The following is an 18626-nucleotide window of genomic DNA, read 5'->3' as shown; positions in this document are numbered from 1 at the left end:
TCATAATATTTTATAAATACGATTTTTTTTTCTAATTAACTAACATTCATTATGGTATAGACAAATTTCATTAAATTATTATTAACCCTTCAAACAAAACTTTAAACCAGCACGACACACATAAAAAATAAGTCACAAATATTTTTTTTAAAAGAAGAAAATGATTAAAAATATAAATTTTAAGTATACAGTCAATTAATCGAAAAGCAAATTGTTTTTCCAAGATAAAAATATTACTGTAGGTATTTTGTTTGTTCGTATGTTGATGGTCTAAATGATTTTATTTATTTATTATTATTATTAAATATCATTTGTGTATTTTTTTATTATTATTATTTTTCTTTTGGTTTTCGACAATTCCGAATAACTTGAACTTCGCCTAGTAAAAAAATTGTTTGATGAATTGCATGATGATTCGAGAAGGAAAATATTCAAATTTCAATTTATACTGTATATGATATCCATTTTATTATTTACTTGAAGCACATCCTACAACGCATTCTTTTCGATTTTCCGGTGGTACCGTTTATTGTAATACTAGATTTGTATTGTTAATAGCAAATTGGGTGGGAGAAATCCGGTCGAAAGAATTGAAAGAGTCATAACTTAATTGGTGGCGCACTTCATTTAGTCACGGCAAAAAACCAACAGCAGCAATCAATTTACTTTGTCATCTTTTTGCCGACATTTCTGTGTGAATGTCTCGACGAAGAAGTGTTTACCCCTAAAAATAGAAGCCGTAGATCTAGAGGAAATACCAGTTTATTATTCTCGATAAAAGTGTCATCCAAAACGTATACTTATCTAGGAGTGTAACAATTTGAATTTATAGACTATTATACAATATTTTATATTAAAATGATTAGTTTAGCGGACATTGAAGATGAGAGTATGCAAGAACTTCCTGATGGAATGGTGAGTATTGACATGGTACGAGTTGTCCATTGTATTTGCTAGGACAGGATCGGTTGTTGTTTTTTAAGTGTTATAAGATGGATGTTGTTGACAAAACATAGGCCTAGCCCAATTTTATCATTTATTGTATAAATCCTAGGCATAGTGTTCTTTACAAAATAGACAGGCTTACATAAATAACTTTTAGGTTTTGATTCATATTCATTATCTTGATATTTACAACCAAACCAACAAAAGAGTAGCCAAGCAAAACATCATGAATGAAGAAGAAGGAAGGAATGGATGCCAATGAATGTAATGCCTACACAGTACATAGTGCTAGTAGGCCTACTCTACTATAGGACTATAATGATAACCATTTATGCTGCCTTTGATGAAAATAAATAATATTTTCACACATCTAATCAAATGACATGATTTTGTGACGACCAATATATGGTGACAATACATTAAATACAAATTATTTTATTGTTCTTATTGATCATGACATTATTTGATTAAATTAAAAAATATATTATTTTTATCAAAAAGGAGGAAAAAACGGTTATTATTCTAGAATGAAAACTTTTCTAATTTCTTTTGTTTTTTAATCTAAAATGTATGTTTTTCTTTTTACTGTTGATCGTTATTGTCCTAGTGTGTAGCAGACTTTAGGCCTACAGTATGGAAGTTTTTTGTTGAAGGATTTGTGACCTGATGAGAAATTCCCTTCTTTAAATAATCTTAGGCTAGTGTGGAGGAGTTACGGATTTGTTCTCATTCATCACCTCTCCAAGTTTTGGTGCGGGCCGGGATTTTAGATAAACTTAAAATATTTTACATAATCCCATAATGCAAACTCTCGGCACATTGCTTCAATTAGCTACTCATGGTTGACATACCATAATCTTTCTTGTTTACAGATATATTTACATTTAAACAAGTAGGCCTACAGTATGCTATTATTGATGACATACAAAAATATGTTTTTTATGTTGCACCATCGCTTAAAAAACAAACAAAATATGAACATAAATACTCTAGAGGTAGGTAGTACATTCATACACAGTACTCTAGAGGCTGGAAATAAACTACATTCATCAAACATGACCTTTAAAAAGCCATATACTGTATGTACTCTGTCAGGTCAATGACCAACTGTAGGATTGTGTAGGAAATCTGATGAGGTTTACCTGTTGAAATAAAATGCAATTTTTACTGTGATTTCGACTACGTAAAATGCCAAATATATTCAGATATCTCGTAACAGCTGTTTTCAACAGTATAATATAATACAGTAATATAGTTATCGACACCAACTTGTTTTCCTCTTGATTATTAATCTGTATTAACAGGTAGCCCTCCCAGTATCTGTAGGTTTCAAATTATATTATAGAAATTGACATAATCAAATGAACTATTTGTTATTTTAGACAAGTATAAGGCCCGTTTCAAAACTAAAGGAGAACACACCGGAATTTAATGAAGAAAAAGACAAGTGCCTAAGATATTTTGAACAATGGAACGAAACAGAACAATTAGAATTTGTAGAACATCTAATCACACGCATGTGTCACCATCAACACGGACAAATTAATTCCTATTTAAAGCCTATGTTACAAAGAGATTTCATCACTGCATTACCAAGTAAGTATTTCTTATTTCCTCGACCAAATTGTGTGTTGACATTTTATTGTGGACAGACGAACGGGTGCCGTTTGGTGGCAGCACTCGACACAAAGGGACCCTTAGGAGGGTAGAAAGGTGTGGTATGTGTTGTCCACACCTGTGCGCAATTCATCCTAGTAGGCTGCAAGTTGCCGGTTATTCCCCATTTACATTTACAGTACATTTACATTGTTTAATTATTGGTATAAATGCTTCAGGTAATAGAGTGGCATACATATAAACTTTCCGTGCTCATATTTTAACATACATAGTGCGTACATGTAGTGTTTGTGCGGATAACAATATACAGTAAGATTTTTCTGTGCTGATTATCTTTTTTATTTTAAATCAGATCAGATCTATAATTTGTCATTTTGACGAATCAAAATCTACAGATAGTTAATTATTAATTACCAATACCATCAATAAGTTCTGAGAAAAGAGTTTAATAATTGGTCATGGCCATATATTTTTTGAACTTATCAAAAGTGCACAAGGTGGTAGGTAAATATGTGTAATGTGTCTTAACTGAGAGATTTCCTAGAAAATTATTATAATTTAATGCTTTCTAAAATGGTAATTGTATGCAATATTGTACACATAATGATAACTTGAATGATTCAAGGTTACTGTATTAATGATGTTTTTAATTAAAGAATTTTTGTCATTAAATTTTATGACTTATGTTTAATTTAGCTTTTTGAGTGATGAAAAGAATTTAGCAATTTCATTATCGAATTCATATTTTTTTGGTGTACTTACACAATGGGACACATTTTGATGGGAATATTGGGGCGGCGAATTCAGGTTTTGCGGTAGAGAGAGTCGTTATGAATAAAGTTCAATATGATTTTTTATTACTTTATATTGTATTCATGACAATTTTTTTTTACATTTTTATAAATTTACACCAAATTTAACTAAAGGCAAGAATTGTATATTTTTTAAATGGGATTTTATTAAAGATGTATTGTCCCCCAAAGACATGAAAAATAAAGATTAATAAAATCAGATTTTGAATAGGCAATTTTTCAGTTTTAATAAGTTAATTCACTTCTTTAGAAAAAAAATCAATAAAAATAATTATTTAACTTATTAAAAGACAAAAGAAATGTTTCATTTTAACCAAAAACTATTGTCTGGCAGACAATTTAATTACATTTTTTTCAGGGAAATATTTTTTTTTTTTCGATCCACTTTTTGGTCAAAGTGAATAACTATTATGTGACATTCAAATGGCATATTCATTCATTATATTTTTAGGGGGACAATGTATCTTTAAATGTTTTTTTATATTATGCAAGATGAATGTATCCTGTCACATTGCATTTTGTATGACTATTGATAATACAAACAATAGGTTATTGTATATTACACAGTAAGACTATCTAGCAAACAGAGCTTAATGTACTGTATGCTAAACTTTTGCATTGTATTACAGAGAAAGGCTTAGATCATATAGCAGAAAGCATCTTATCGTACCTTGACGCCAAGTCATTATGCGCCGCAGAATTAGTTTGCAAAGAATGGTACCGTGTAATCTCAGATGGGATGCTATGGAAAAAATTAATAGAACGAATGGTGCGGACGGATACCCTGTGGAGGGGTTTGTCGGAAAGAAAAGGATGGTAAGATTAAAATATACAAATTGATATTATATCCTGTTCTGACACAATCGATTTCGCTATCAACATCTGAACCCACAGCAAGCTTACATTCATTTCAAGTGTTAACATTAGCCATGATTTGTTGCTTTTAAGTCTACCAATCAATTTATGGATAAAATGAAATTGTGAACCCTATGAACTTTCCAACAATGTCTTCATTCATTCAACATTTACATGAAACCTGAATGAGGATATAGATTGTACAGTAAAATGTGAGAATTTGATGCGATTTCCATGGTCTATTAAGTTTCTTTTTTCTTAGCAACAGTTGCTACTGTATACTGTACAGCTATATGTTTACTTTTAGATTTTCAATGCTGGTTTTTGCAAATGTAATTAAAATGTTACTGGCCAGCTGATCCATCTCGTTAAATTGTGTTGTGATTTGGTAGTTAGTTTACCTTTATTCAGCATCATGAGTTGGCTTCTAATTGTAGTACAGTACCTCCAAATAAAAACTGACGGCCATCTTAAGTTATGTATAATTAGATACAGTACCTACAGTATCCCAGGGAAGAGTGAAATTTTTCCCTGACCTACTGTATCCCAAGACCGGAAATCCCTGGTGGAAGCTAACACTGTTAATTTACAAATGGCTGGATTTCTGTAATATAACCCCCACAAGATTTTTTTTTGCTCCTATGGTACCATAGGAACAAAAAGGTATAGTCATAGTACAGACAACTCTCCCACATTGGGTATTCCTAATGTAAGATTTTGGGACGTTTTGTTTCTTAAGATAAATGTCCGGTTTTAGGAGAGTTGACTTTCACATTTAGATTTAGGATATGAATCAGGATCATGTTGTGTGCATGACATGTTGATTCCATTTACAGTGCGTAGTGTAACCAGGATTTGTACAGTATTTGTCATAACAAAAATGGAAAAATGTGTTTCATTTAGATGGAAACATGCACACTTTAGGCAATTCATGCAACATTAAAATAAATATATACTGTATTGTAAATATAAAATTCATTACATTTCATTGTACTGTAAGTGTAAGTGATCATTAATTTTTTTTTTCAGGTGTGCATATTTGTTCAAAGGAAAGCATGGAGAAACTCCAAAACCAAATTCATTCTTTCGTACACTGTATCCCAAAATTATAGGCAATATTGAGGTAAGGAACCACCTTTTCCCACTATCATTTTAGAATGTAATGTGGTCTAGGCTTATACTGTATTATATAGCTTTTTGCTTGTGTGATCAATGCACATTCATCTACTGTAAAGCCTTGTCTATAGTGTCAAACTTTATGTCAACCAAAAAATGTGATGTGCCCATATATGGACATGATGATGTCATATCACTACCAAATTTAGGAATATCACTACCATATTTGGGCACATCACACTTTTTGTTTCAAACTAGTTTGATACTGTAATGTAGCTTTACACTCTCTTTCCTGAACCGAAATGTGGCTATTATAGTGAATAATCTTTATAATTTCTCTGTCAATGCATTTCACGTTTTATAAATTGATTTATAAATTGGGGATAATTAGAAATGGCTTGTCAGGATGCCACTCCTTGCTCAAAATTGATTAAATAACAGAATATTTATTCATGATTCTTGTTCATTTAGTAAATTACAAAATGATTATTCATGTTATACAATTTCCTTTTTGTCCCCAATGTTAATAAATACGATTACCTGTCCCAATCAAGTCATTAATTTAAATACTCTACTAAACTCTTGTATATCATTTTTTAATTTAGAGTAAAATGCTGAACTATGACATTCCTAAAATAGTACAGTACAGTATATCAGTGAGGAGGCTTTTGTATAAAATATCTATCCCACTCTATCTACCAACCCCGAAACCAGTTCTAAAAATACTGGGATGGTGTCCGGCGGGGGATAGTTTCGCCATATACTGTAGTTTAAGTTCTATTTGTTGTTAGCCGAAACCAATTCATTTCAATGTATATATTTACAAATGACAATAAATTTACTTACTTATTTACTTATCTTAATTTTCAATTCAATTTTATTAGCTACACCGATGAAAACAATCATAGATAGACAATACAATATTAAATACACACAGTGCAGTTGTTGTAATGTTACCTGGGAGGGCAGAAAATAGGTTAATATTGTCCTTACAGTATAGGCGATAGTGAGGGAATGGGGAAGGGTAGAGTAAAGTAATCAGGAGGTCTTTAATTAGCATGGTACAGTTTATCTTCACGCCATGAGTACAAATCCTATTACAAAATAAAGTTGCTGGTACTGTATACTAGTTTAGTTTTAAATATTTTTAATCCTAATTCTAATAATAATCAAATGTGACTATACAGTACAGTATATAAACTTCCCAAACACTGTAAATCCATATTATTACAATACTGTATACTGTATTATACAGTATGGGTACAGAGTATGTTAGTTCATGTATGAAAGACATCGGCTATCTGACACTAAGGTTAAAAGGATCCTTAATAGAAGTTATACCATCGCTTACGGTCTTTAGCTGTACATCTCTTAACTCTATGTCGCTCAGTGTTTTAAGCTTAAAATTTCTACTGCTCAGATCTTTTTTAATGATAGATAGTAAATTACAGTAAGTTGACGTCTACCAACAGTCCTTTAAAATCATTTCAAAGAACCACCGCAAAAACTAATAAAGAATGTATCTGAAAATAAATAAATAATGTTGATTATTGAGGATAAAAGTGTGCAATTTAGCATTAGGTTGCTATAGAATCAAGACACTACTCTTCATCACTCTGGATTATATCAAGGAAGTCGCTGCCACAACTCTTAAATCTTCAAGTATTATTAACTTCATCCTTGATAATCTTGGTTTTTAATTCTCTGTTCACAAAGACAAAAACACATTTCACAGAGTTTAAAACAATACTGATGTAACAGGGATGTAGCCAGCATGAGGCAGATTTCCTCATCTGAAATTTTCAATTTTCACCACCCACCCCAATTTCCCAGCAGAGATCGTCATATTTTATATTAATAAATATATTTAAGGCCACAGTCTACTGTAAAAACACTAAAATTCACAAATTTCGTTGTAAATACAATTTTTACATGTTTGTAATGTTTAAACCATCTTTGTCTCATCTGTTTTTAACCTCTCACTATGGCCTTGGTATAACAAATGAATTAAAAACAATTAAACCTCAAGTGAGTTTCTGGTATATTGTGTCTATAATAATATATTTTTTTTTTTACAGTTAATTGAAAACAATTGGAGATGTGGATACCATGGTCTACATAGGATTCAATGTCAGAGTGAGAATAGTAAAGGTGTATATTGTCTACAGTATGATGAAACACGCATTGTTAGTGGCTTAAGAGACAACACAATCAAGGTAAGCACATCAAGATTGAGTGATGTTAATTATCAATGTTCTATACTATGTTCTATAAATCTAATATAAATATTTAATGTATCATTTCATGTGATTCTGTGAAGGAAGTTATTAAAGCCCTTCATGTTTTAAGTGTTCATCCTCTTGTCGTCATGAACCTATCATAAGTGCTGTTCCATGTTTGCCCTCCATGCCACTCACTTAAGCTTTGTGATGTGCCCATATATAGACATGATGATGTCACCATGTTTGGGCATATCACTACCATATTTGGGCACATCACACTTTTTTTTGTCAAATTAGTTTGATTGTGTAGACAGAGCTTTAATATTCCGCATCTGAATATTAAAAAAAACTGATAAAAATATACAGTAACCTCCTTGATGGAGTAATGAACACTGGCGCAAGTAATAATTGTATTTGCAATATCTATCCATGGTTGGACCATGTTTAGTGTCTACAATACAATGTACTAATGTCAATGTATAATGAAGCTAGGCCCAAAGGTAAACGCATGTGTCGGTGCGAGTAATTCTCTGTACTACTAGCCCACAGGGAAAATACTTAATGTAATGACATAGAAATTCAATATTTACATTTATGAATGTTGAGATGATTACGACTGGATTAGGTATAGATCATTTGAATTAACAAGAAACATAAGTTTTAGAATATGAAATCAAATTCCAAATAAAGATTTGCTACAGTAAAACAACATAAATGAACTCAAATCTTTGCATATTGTTATTGCTACAATATGTCTTCTCAGACGATAAAATATTTAATTATGAATTTCTTTTAATTAATTTATTTTATCAATAGATTTGGGATAGAAATACATTACAATGTACTCAAGTACTAACAGGGCATACCGGTTCAGTGCTGTGTCTACAATATGATGATAAGGTCATCATTACAGGTTCAAGTGACTCAACCGTAAGGTAAGAGAATACACTAATGAGCCACAATAACAATTTCAATATTTGTGGAATATTATTCAAGCTTTTAAATCTCATTTGTTTGTAAATACTGTAGCTTTTTTTAAAATTATTCTTTACAAATTATAATTGAATGAATTAGATTGTTTGAACTTTTATTGTGGCTGGATTTTAAATGTTATTATTGCTATTTCATTTATGTTGGTACAGTAATGTAACTACTGTATGACTATATTTTTGTAAACATTTTGTATAGGTTGAACCTTTTGTTACAAGAGTGTTCCTCTGTTTTAAAGGAGAGTAACCAATAAATATTATTATTTTTAGTCCCTTCAATGTTTTTTTTAAGGGTGGTTAAACTTATCAAGATAAATCTTTTTCTTTAATAACCTTCTGTTACCAATAATTTATTATTATAAACAATTATATTTTTGGTAAAAATGAATTTTATTAAAGACTGCTACATGTTCTACTTCTTCAATAACGCGTATTACAAATCAATTTCAAACACATTATATTCACATACATAAGCCACACAAAATTATTCCAATTTCAAAAGAGACAATTTTAAATCCATTTGAAATCTGTATGCATAATTGAAGACGTGGACTTTTTTTACGTATTTCTCCTGCATATTAACAAAAGACCTGGAACTCATTCAGTATAATGTATTCAGAAAATGTCAATAGTATTGAAGATAATTTGTTTCTAGGACAAAATAAGAAAACCAAATTTATCATGAAGGTATACTGCTGTAGGTACTTAATTTTTTATACAAAAAGACCAACAGCGAAACTGTAGTAAATCTCTGCTACGTAAAACTAACGGGCTACTATATAAAAAGTAATATGTAAGCCTTATTAGATTTAGTGCCTGGTGGATTTCTAAGGCTATTTTTTAGAACTGATAATGATAATCTTTGTTGTAGTAGAATAGGAAAGAATATGTCACATTAAAAATGTTAAGCTCTGTCTACACTAGATCAAACTGTATGTGACAAAAAAAAATGTGATGTGCCCATATATGAACATGATTATGTCATATCACTACCATATGTGGGCATATCACTACCATATGTGGGCATATCTCTACCATATTTGGGCACACCACACTTTTTTAAGAGAATTAATTACAAAAGTTTCACAAATAGAGTATTATATACTCATTCCTAAAATAGTCTTTGTTTTTGCAAGTTACTGTTACTGTATAAATCTTTTATCACCCTAACGTACGATGTTGACAAGTTGTTAATATACTGTACACACTACATGACTCTTTTGCAAGCTGTTATATAAGTGTCCTAATATTTTACTATGTAAGAAACTCTCTGTCTCCTTTTATAATGAGGTTTGTCATTCGGTTCTTTGGCGTACAATAATAAATGTACATTGTATTCATGAGATTATTTAAATTTAGCCTTTTTCAAGTGGATTTTAATAATTATCAGTGAGATTTAGTTATTCGTTGATTATTAGGGCACAAAGCGGATCAGCTATTGTAATTGTAAAAAATCTTTTTATGAAAATTATTTTGTGTATGTATAAAATAGATGTCGGGTGTATGATAAGAAAGTGGAAGAGCCAAAAGGAAAAACATTAATTAGGAGCATGAATCATTTGCCTCTCCTCCCTCCTATAAATTTTCTCTTATAGGATGTATTGATTCAATTTAATTAATAGATTACTGATGTGAAATTAGTTACTTGATTAGAATTAACTTAATTATAAATGGTGTTTATACATTGCATGTTATGTTATAATTTGTTTGTTGTAAATTTGTCTTGATTTCCCAAAGTATAGTGAAGAATATTACAACATTAAGAATTGGCCAATTATGTTTATAACATAGTCACCATCAGACATCATGAAAAGGAAGTGATGTCAGAAGTATGCTCACATCCAACCATTACTCACATTATTTAATATGTAGCTCTTACTTAAAGAAATAGGTTAAAGGTCATCATAGTATGTTGATTATTATTGGATTAAACATTATATACAACACAATTATTATTGTATGTGAGAAGACAATAATTACATTACTTATAACCTTTAATCACATTCATGCTATTAGTATATTATGAAATTAATATTAATTTGTAAATACAGTACTCTAATAATAGCACTAATACAGTACTCTAATAATCGCAGAGATATAAAATCTAATCATTTATACTTAATTATATTAAAGTATAATGCCTAAAAAAATTACTTTCCAGTAATTAACTATATCCAAGTTAACAATTAAGTCTAATCATTAATCAAGGTTTAGTAATGTAGATGTAAACATCAGGAACCTGTTCTTACTGTAATTAACATTTTGATCATAGATATAAACAAATTATAATGTATACAATTGTATGGTATTAATAAGTTCTACGATGTTATTAGTAGTAAAGTACATAAAACCTCAAGCTAGTTGTTAAATGCATGCAACAATATATTTCATGTGTCCTAGTTTTGAAAGAAGCGGAATTTTATTGATTGCTGAATTTCATAGAAAGTATAAATAAGCACACCAAGGGAGATAATAGTCAAAGCAATGTATGTGTTTTCGCTACAGTATCCATGCATTATTGAACTTTAAAGTGTTTTTCATAAAAAATTAACACTACAACTGCTCACTGTATTCAATCTGTTAGGAAAAATATTTTAGCTACTTATTCTAAGTACTGTACTACTAACCCATGGTTCAAATGTATATAGGGAGAGGAACAGGGAAGAAAGAAATGAACACTACTACTGCTCACTGTATTCAATCTCAATGCACAGTATTGTTATGTTAGGGAAAATATTTTAGCTACTTATTTTAAGTACTGTACTACTAACCCATGGTTTAAATGTATACAAGGAGAGAAACAAGGAAGAAATTCTTTTTTATTTTTCAACTCCCTTCTAAAAAATGCTTCATCTGTGTTTGACATAGCGCAATCTACTATTTTGTGCCATTTATCCCTGTCATGGGCCAGGTGTTTCTCAAGTACTGTTTTCAAGTCATCCTGTATCTATATATATATATATACTTGTTTTGTCCAAGGGTTTTATGTGACAAGTCACACACACACACACACAAGTCACAAATCAGTTTATTTGATCCAAAAGAAAAAATATACAAAGCAAAAAAAATACAAAAGGACCAGGGAGACTTCCATTAAAGCCAAAAGCCGCATGCATGGAAGCCACCCGAACATTTTAAATAATATATAATTCTGTATATAATATAATTTAAAAATTAACAAATCATAACATTAACAAAATGATATCAGGTCAGCTACTTCTTCTTCTTGTAAAATCCTCTATTAATGGTATATTTGATCTTTAATTTGTTATTGTTATTTTCTATGCACCATTAATAGAAATAAATGTTTATAAATGAAGAATGATGAAGAAAATTTGGTTACCTGTATTTTTAAGAAACTGAATTCATTGATGTAGGAATTGTATGATTATAATGACAGGTACTGTAGTACTATGTATATATAATTGTTGTGTGTGTTTTTTTTGTAGGGTGTGGGATGTTGAGACAGGAGAGATGATGAACACCTTGATACACCATTGTGAAGCAGTTCTTCATCTTAGATTTAGTAATGGAATGATGGTCACCTGTTCGAAGGTTAGTTTACATTTTCTTTGTTAAATTTCATCTTCTACAATACAATAGGGAGCTTTCTCATCTGGGCGGTAAACGAAAGGCAATACAGAACGTGACGATTAATGCCGGTCAGCCCCCTCCGCATACAGTACTCTATGTACACGACTTGGTGGGCGTGTTTGAGAAGTTTCTGATCCTGATGTGAACACCAATAAAAAGAGAAAGAAAAACCTTTATTCAGTACAGTACATATGTCTACACCTTGGATTAGTATCCTAGAGTTGACTAACCTGTGATACAACAACTTTAATATACCTAATACTAATAGGATTAAACAGTGGAGCTGTAGCTTGGTGGTTAACATGATTTCCTTCCAATTCCATGGTCTAAGGTTCAATCCAGACCTTGTGCCAGAGTTGTAACTCCCTAAGCCTCAAATGAGCACAATAAATTATAAAAATGCATCCTGTAATTGGCGAGCTACTCGCTGTTGGATGTGTATGAAAAAAAAAATTTAATGCTTAAATAATTATTTGTAGTTTTTAACAAAATATAAATCCTTAGAATTTGAATTGTTTCTTGTATCTACCCAGGATCGATCCATTGCAGTATGGGACATGACATCGCCTACAGATATCAGCCTGCGACGAGTGTTAGTTGGTCACCGTGCTGCTGTCAATGTGGTTGACTTTGATGATAAATATATAGTTTCAGCATCAGGAGACAGAACCATCAAGGTAAACAGCTATTAGGGAATTCTACTGATACTATTGAAGTGGAGTTATTATACTTCTACAAATTACATAAATATCAAAAGAATTTTGCCCATCGTGTACCAAAATAGTACTGAAAACTTCCCTAACCAGTAATCGACTGGTCATTTATGAACTCCTCAAGCTACTCACACTGCTCGTATATACTGTAAACAGCAAGGAGCTAGGTCTCCTCACAACATAGCAGTCGGATAGGCCTAATGGTGTAACTCGAAACTGTCTCATTAGTATTCAGTACAGTTTGGCAAAATATCAATTATTACCACAATTTCCTTTAAATAATGAATACATGCATAAAGATGAGACTTAATTATCGAAATCAAACATTTCTCAGAAACCAGATTAGTGTCCAGTCATTCATTTAATAGATGCTAAATAATATGGAAAAGAAAAATTGGGTTTAGCTTTCTCAGAAACTTAAGGAGTGTTTAGTCATTCCGTTTGTACTGTATGGCAAAGAAAAATACATGGTTGAGATTTCTCAGAAACTTAAGGAGTGTCCAGTCATTCTGTTTATACTGTATGGCAAAGAAAAATACATGGTTGAGATTTCTCACCAACTTAAGGATTACCTTGTTAGTTCATAAACATGTACTTAGTTCAAATGCCATAAAAGAATCATTTTGCACAGCTACAATTGATTAATGTCAACGCAATCTTGTGTTACTTGCCTGTTAAGTGCAAGAAAAGTGTGCTGGCTAGTTATTGCAGTATACACTGACCTTTTGTACTAAATAATGTATTCATATTTCAAGTGACTAGGTGATTAGGATACCTAAGTCATACCTTTAGTATGTTTATTATGTCATTATTTGTTGACGAAATTTTATAATTGTATGCCGAACTACAGAACGGTAAAAACACTATATATAGTTTTACCAACAATCACTGGCAATACAAATTGATCCGAAAATGGATAGTAGTCAATGATGTAAATGAATTAAGCAAAAGATTATTAATGTATGTTAAAATGAATTAAGCAAAAGATTATAAATGTATGTTAATAGTTATAGCATATAGAGATACAGTTATTGTACTTAATAGAAAAATGGCTATAAGCCATACACAATTTTCTATGGTTACACCAGAAACACAATAATATTTTATTGATAAAGTTGATGTTAGTGTTATCCATGATTCACTTGGCTTGAATCTTCTCATTAGACATGAAAATCAATATTAAAATGTCAAAAGCATTTCTGTGTGTAATATCTGGTGGGAGAGTGGTTAACGAGATGCATAAATAGATGTATCTAGACTAGATATACAGTACAATTCATTTTATAGAAGATGTTTTAAGAATTGAAAGAATATTCATTTTACTGGTATGATTATTATAGATGTACAGTATTGTTCCCTCAAAACACAAAAATAATTTTAACCAAAAACCATTGTCTAACAGACAATTTAAATATTTTTTGCTTTTTAGATAAATGTTTGTTTTCGATCCAGTTTTTGGTAAAAATATTTTGTGACATTAAAATGGCAAGGGGACAATTGTATCTTTAACAAAAATATAGTTGTCTTAAAAAGTTAAAATTATGTTCATTCCATGTCAAATCACTGAAATCATAAGAGCTCAGTGCATTTTGTCTCAGATTCATTGCAAAACCATTCAAAAACACAAAATATTCAACCAAACAAGCTAAAATTAGAATTTGTTTGTTTGAGTTGTTGCGTAATATTACAAAAATCTGTGTCTGTGATTTTACATGAAATAGCCCATGAACTATTTAAAAATAAGGCATAATTTAAAATAAGCATATTTTTTCAGGTATGGAGCACATCGACATGCGAGTTTGTCCGCACATTAAATGGTCATCGACGTGGCATTGCTTGTTTACAGTATCGTGATCGACTGGTTGTCAGTGGTTCATCAGATAATACGATAAGGTAAAGTATATGTTGCATAACAAAATTTACAAATTTAACTTGAAACAAATTAAAAGGTTAAAAGTTGATCTTTAAATGTGGCAAATGAAAACCGTTAAATGCCCCATTCCCTACATTTTAAAATCTAATATAAGGTTACAAATTACATTTAATGTAAAAAGGTTTTCGTCTTTAAACAGTTAAATGTAAAAATTAAGTTGATTCTAATAATTTAAGCAGCCTGCTACAAATCCCAACATACATTGCGCGCGGATTGATATTTTCGTTTTTCTTCTGTGTTTCACTCACTTTCGATCAATTGTGAGGACCAAAACAAATGGAAGAATTGTATTAAAGGATTCTGGCAAAAACAGAAAGACACTTAATGCAGCAACTAGACAACGTATGCTAGCTAGCGTGCGATGTTCATATGTTACTGCTCGTACGGTTTTTAAAGTAATATATTATTTTTACAAAACGTCAATGGAATTATGGAATAGGGCTTTAAAAGAGAAAGTTGCATCATATCCTGTCAATAATCATGTTGTTATCACTACATAAAATCTACTCCTATCAACTTTATTAATGTAGTATCATTTCATGTAATAGTAACATTTTCATGATGTCGGTGTAACTGTATACCAGTACTCGATTGCATGTTTGTATGCTTTATGCTCTATTTCTTTCTTTCAGGCTATGGGATATTGAGTGTGGTGCCTGTCTTAGAGTACTTGAGGGACATGAGGAACTTGTTCGATGTATTCGATTTGATAACAAAAGAATTGTCAGTGGTGCATATGACGGGTAAGAAACAAATGCTTTTTTTTTTCTAAATTGTACTGGAACACAATAGAACTGTAGTATTATTAACATACATCTTTTTTTTACAGAAAAATAAAAGTATGGGATCTACAGGCTGCACTGGACCCAAGAGCACCAACAGGTACCTTGTGTCTTAGAACATTAGTGGTAAGTTTTGTTTTCAACCATTTTGGTATTCAACCATTCTGGTATTCAACTATTCTGGTATTCAACCATTCTGGTATTTTGGTATTCAACAATTTTGTATTAAACCATTCTGGTATTCAACAATTTTGTATTAAACCATTTTGGTATTAAGAAATATTGATATTCAACCATTTGCTATTTAATGATTTCGGTATTCGAATATTTTAATATTCAACCATTTTGTATTAAACCATTTTGGTATTCAACCATTTTAGTATTCATCAGTTTTGGTATTCAACCATTTTGGTATTCAACCATTTTGGTATTCAACTACTTTGGTATTAAATTTAACGGTTTTGGTACAGTGGTTTAATCATAATCAGGACTAATTACTTAAGAGTGCCAATGCCATTAGTATTATTATTAACAAAAAATGTTTTAATATGATTTCACAGGAGCATACTGGCCGAGTATTTCGTCTTCAGTTCGATGAGTTTCAGATAGTAAGCAGTTCACATGACGATACCATTTTAATTTGGGATTTTCTTGATGCACCCCTGCAAGAGAACCCAGCACTACCCGTTGCTGGGACATACACTTACGTTGGTAGATAAGAATTTGGAATCATTTTGAACATTTGGACTAATTTTCAATTGATTGAAATGCACATAAGCTATTTTGAAAAGAATTGTTCATAATTTCAAGCGTACAGTATACATATTTTACAAAGTTAAAACAATGTGAAATATGATAGACTTGAAGCATTGTTAAAACCAATTTGCATGTCTTATCTTAATATGCAAATAGAAGAACGTTTAGTATGCAGCAATGAAAACATCTTCTCATCATCTTCTTACAATAAAACCATTCTGTAAATTTTATTAAAAATAGTGCTATTTTGCATCTTAAATCATGACCAATTAATTAAGTTTAACTAGCATTGCAATTCATAAAATTATAAAGTCTGTATACTCTTTGTCTCTGCCCATATATTCAACAAGTTGATTCAACTAGTATGTATTTTCCCTATCTCTAGACAAGACATAGTTGGCAATTTTAGGCCTATAGTCTAGGGTAAACTCTAACCTAGGCCACCTGTTCTAGCTGTACTGTGTCAACAAAATGCTTATTGATGTTTTCTGCTTTGCTAGGCCTACACAGTATGGATTCAAGCCCCATAATCTACCTTTTCTATGTCAAACAAATAATATGCCTATTGAAAAAGTAGTCTATATTTTTGTGTGTATTATTAATTCATGAATTTGACCAGTTGTCAGTAGTTGAAAAAGAAGTTTAGGCCTGACACAGATTCGTGTCATGAACATGCTACATTTTTATAATGTTTAACAAAATCTTTACTTTGGTTCGATATTTACCTTTCATAGACTTCTAAAATTCAAAATTTGTCCCCTTCAGGTTTAGTCATTTACCTAAATAAATTGGTTTCATGGGCACAGTTATCGCCAACTTTGGTTGGTAAGAACCAACGTACCATAATAAGTCTGAACTGGCCCTATACTGTGGATCCTCATCAGTGTGGACTTTTATTTGAACAAATTAAATTTACTCATAACCTATATAAAACCTGTATACTATACCCTTTTTAGGGAGAGTAACCCAAGTTTTACTCGGAGGCTATTTCCATTTAAACTTACCAAAAAAACTGCGAGATGAACTCGGGTTGCACCCATTATTTCCCTGTTTTTCATAAGTGAAATGAACAGTTCATGAAAAGAATGTTTATAAATTTTGTAGAGTAAATAGAAGTGAAGAAAGTAGGATATTGTATAGTGAATAACACTAATGACAGTTTACAGATACTGAAATGAACACACTGTTATCAGTGGCCTAACGAAGAGGCCTAAGGCCCCTTGTTTAGGAACCCCAAGTGGCCCTGCAACGCTGGAGGCCTCTGGCGTTTTTTTGGCATATTTTAATGCCTGTTTTTCCTCTGGACACTGCTCAGGGGCTCCCATAAGCACTGGGTCCCCTGGGTTTAGCCAGTGAGCGTTCATAGCCGGTACGCCACTGACTGTTATTTTCAGTTATTATATGTAAACCACATTATAAGATGTTTTCTGAACAAGTATTGGGTTAGGGACCATGTCAGAATTATTCTACTGCGGCAACTGCATTTTGTTCAGCAGCACACGTTCATAAAAACATTAACGTTCTAACATTAACAATAACACAAAAATAAATTACATCTTTAACCTGTTTATAAACAGGTTAAAGATGTAATTTATTTTTTAGCCTAAACAAAGGCTAAATAAATGTAGCCTTTGTTTGGGTGTCATAAACACTGTTGATTTCAAACTTCTACTGAGACATCTACTAAAATCATACATTATGTTAAAGTATGCAGTAACGGCAGTAGAATAATTTTGAAATGTTTCCTTAAATTTGTTGGTTTGATTATGGGTATACACAGATTGTAATATTTATGCATATTTTACTAATGAACATTCAATTCTATGAATAGCCAATGTGTTCTTTCAAAAAGTGAACATAAAATATGTTTGAACATAGATATATTAATATATCTATGATTTTAAGCATTTATTATAAAAGTATCGTTAGACATATTATAGTTTCCTAGATATGTCGATTTCGTAAACTGTACTGAAACTTCTTTTTTTTTTTAAGTTTCAACGTGTGTCTGATTTTCACTCACACATTTGCAAAGCTCTTGTAGAAAGAAAAGTTTAAACTGCAAGAAACATGAATACATACAGCAGTGGTTAATGTTTGTCTTATGTTTAGTAGTACAGTTAACTCTCCCCGTAAACGGACATCCTTTCCGAACGCTATAAAGTTTATACAGAAAGAGTCAACTCCAGCATATTCAATACACCGGTCAAGCTGTACCCACTCCTCAGTCACCACACTACGTTGAGCTATCAATACAAGTATATGTTATGAACCATCCATTTTGTACCAAAT

The 18626-nt window shown here is 31.2% G+C and overlaps 1 protein-coding gene across 1 annotated transcript; it reads left to right on the top strand.

The window, feature by feature from the left end:
- The first annotated feature begins 655 nt into the window (after positions 1 to 655).
- LOC144838602 (beta-TrCP-like) lies at positions 656 to 17856 on the top strand. Its single transcript, XM_078694027.1, has 12 exons — positions 656 to 915; positions 2328 to 2541; positions 4004 to 4190; positions 5259 to 5352; positions 7424 to 7561; positions 8384 to 8502; positions 12006 to 12111; positions 12684 to 12827; positions 14638 to 14756; positions 15429 to 15539; positions 15626 to 15704; positions 16139 to 17856. Exons 1-12 carry the CDS (start codon positions 859 to 861, stop codon positions 16295 to 16297), a joined length of 1527 nt encoding a protein of 508 aa, XP_078550153.1. The 5' UTR covers positions 656 to 858; the 3' UTR covers positions 16298 to 17856.
- Positions 17857 to 18626: the final 770 nt, after the last annotated feature.

Source organism: Antedon bifida, chromosome 3 (genome assembly GCF_963402885.1).
Source record: "Antedon bifida chromosome 3, ecAntBifi1.1, whole genome shotgun sequence".
Lineage (NCBI taxonomy): Eukaryota > Metazoa > Echinodermata > Crinoidea > Comatulida > Antedonidae > Antedon > Antedon bifida.
This window is presented reverse-complemented; position numbering and strand designations above follow the sequence as displayed.

What these genes read in the sequence shown, in the direction of transcription:
- LOC144838602 (XM_078694027.1), top strand. Translation starts at nt 859, where the DNA reads ATGATTAGTTTAGCGGACATTGAAGATGAGAGTATGCAAGAACTTCCT. An exon ending in TTTCATCACTGCATTACCAA is followed by an intron (nt 2,542 to 4,003) that starts GTAAGTATTTCT and finishes ATTGTATTACAG; the next exon opens with AGAAAGGCTTAGATCATATA. An exon ending in CAGGAGACAGAACCATCAAG is followed by an intron (nt 12,828 to 14,637) that starts GTAAACAGCTAT and finishes ATATTTTTTCAG; the next exon opens with GTATGGAGCACATCGACATG.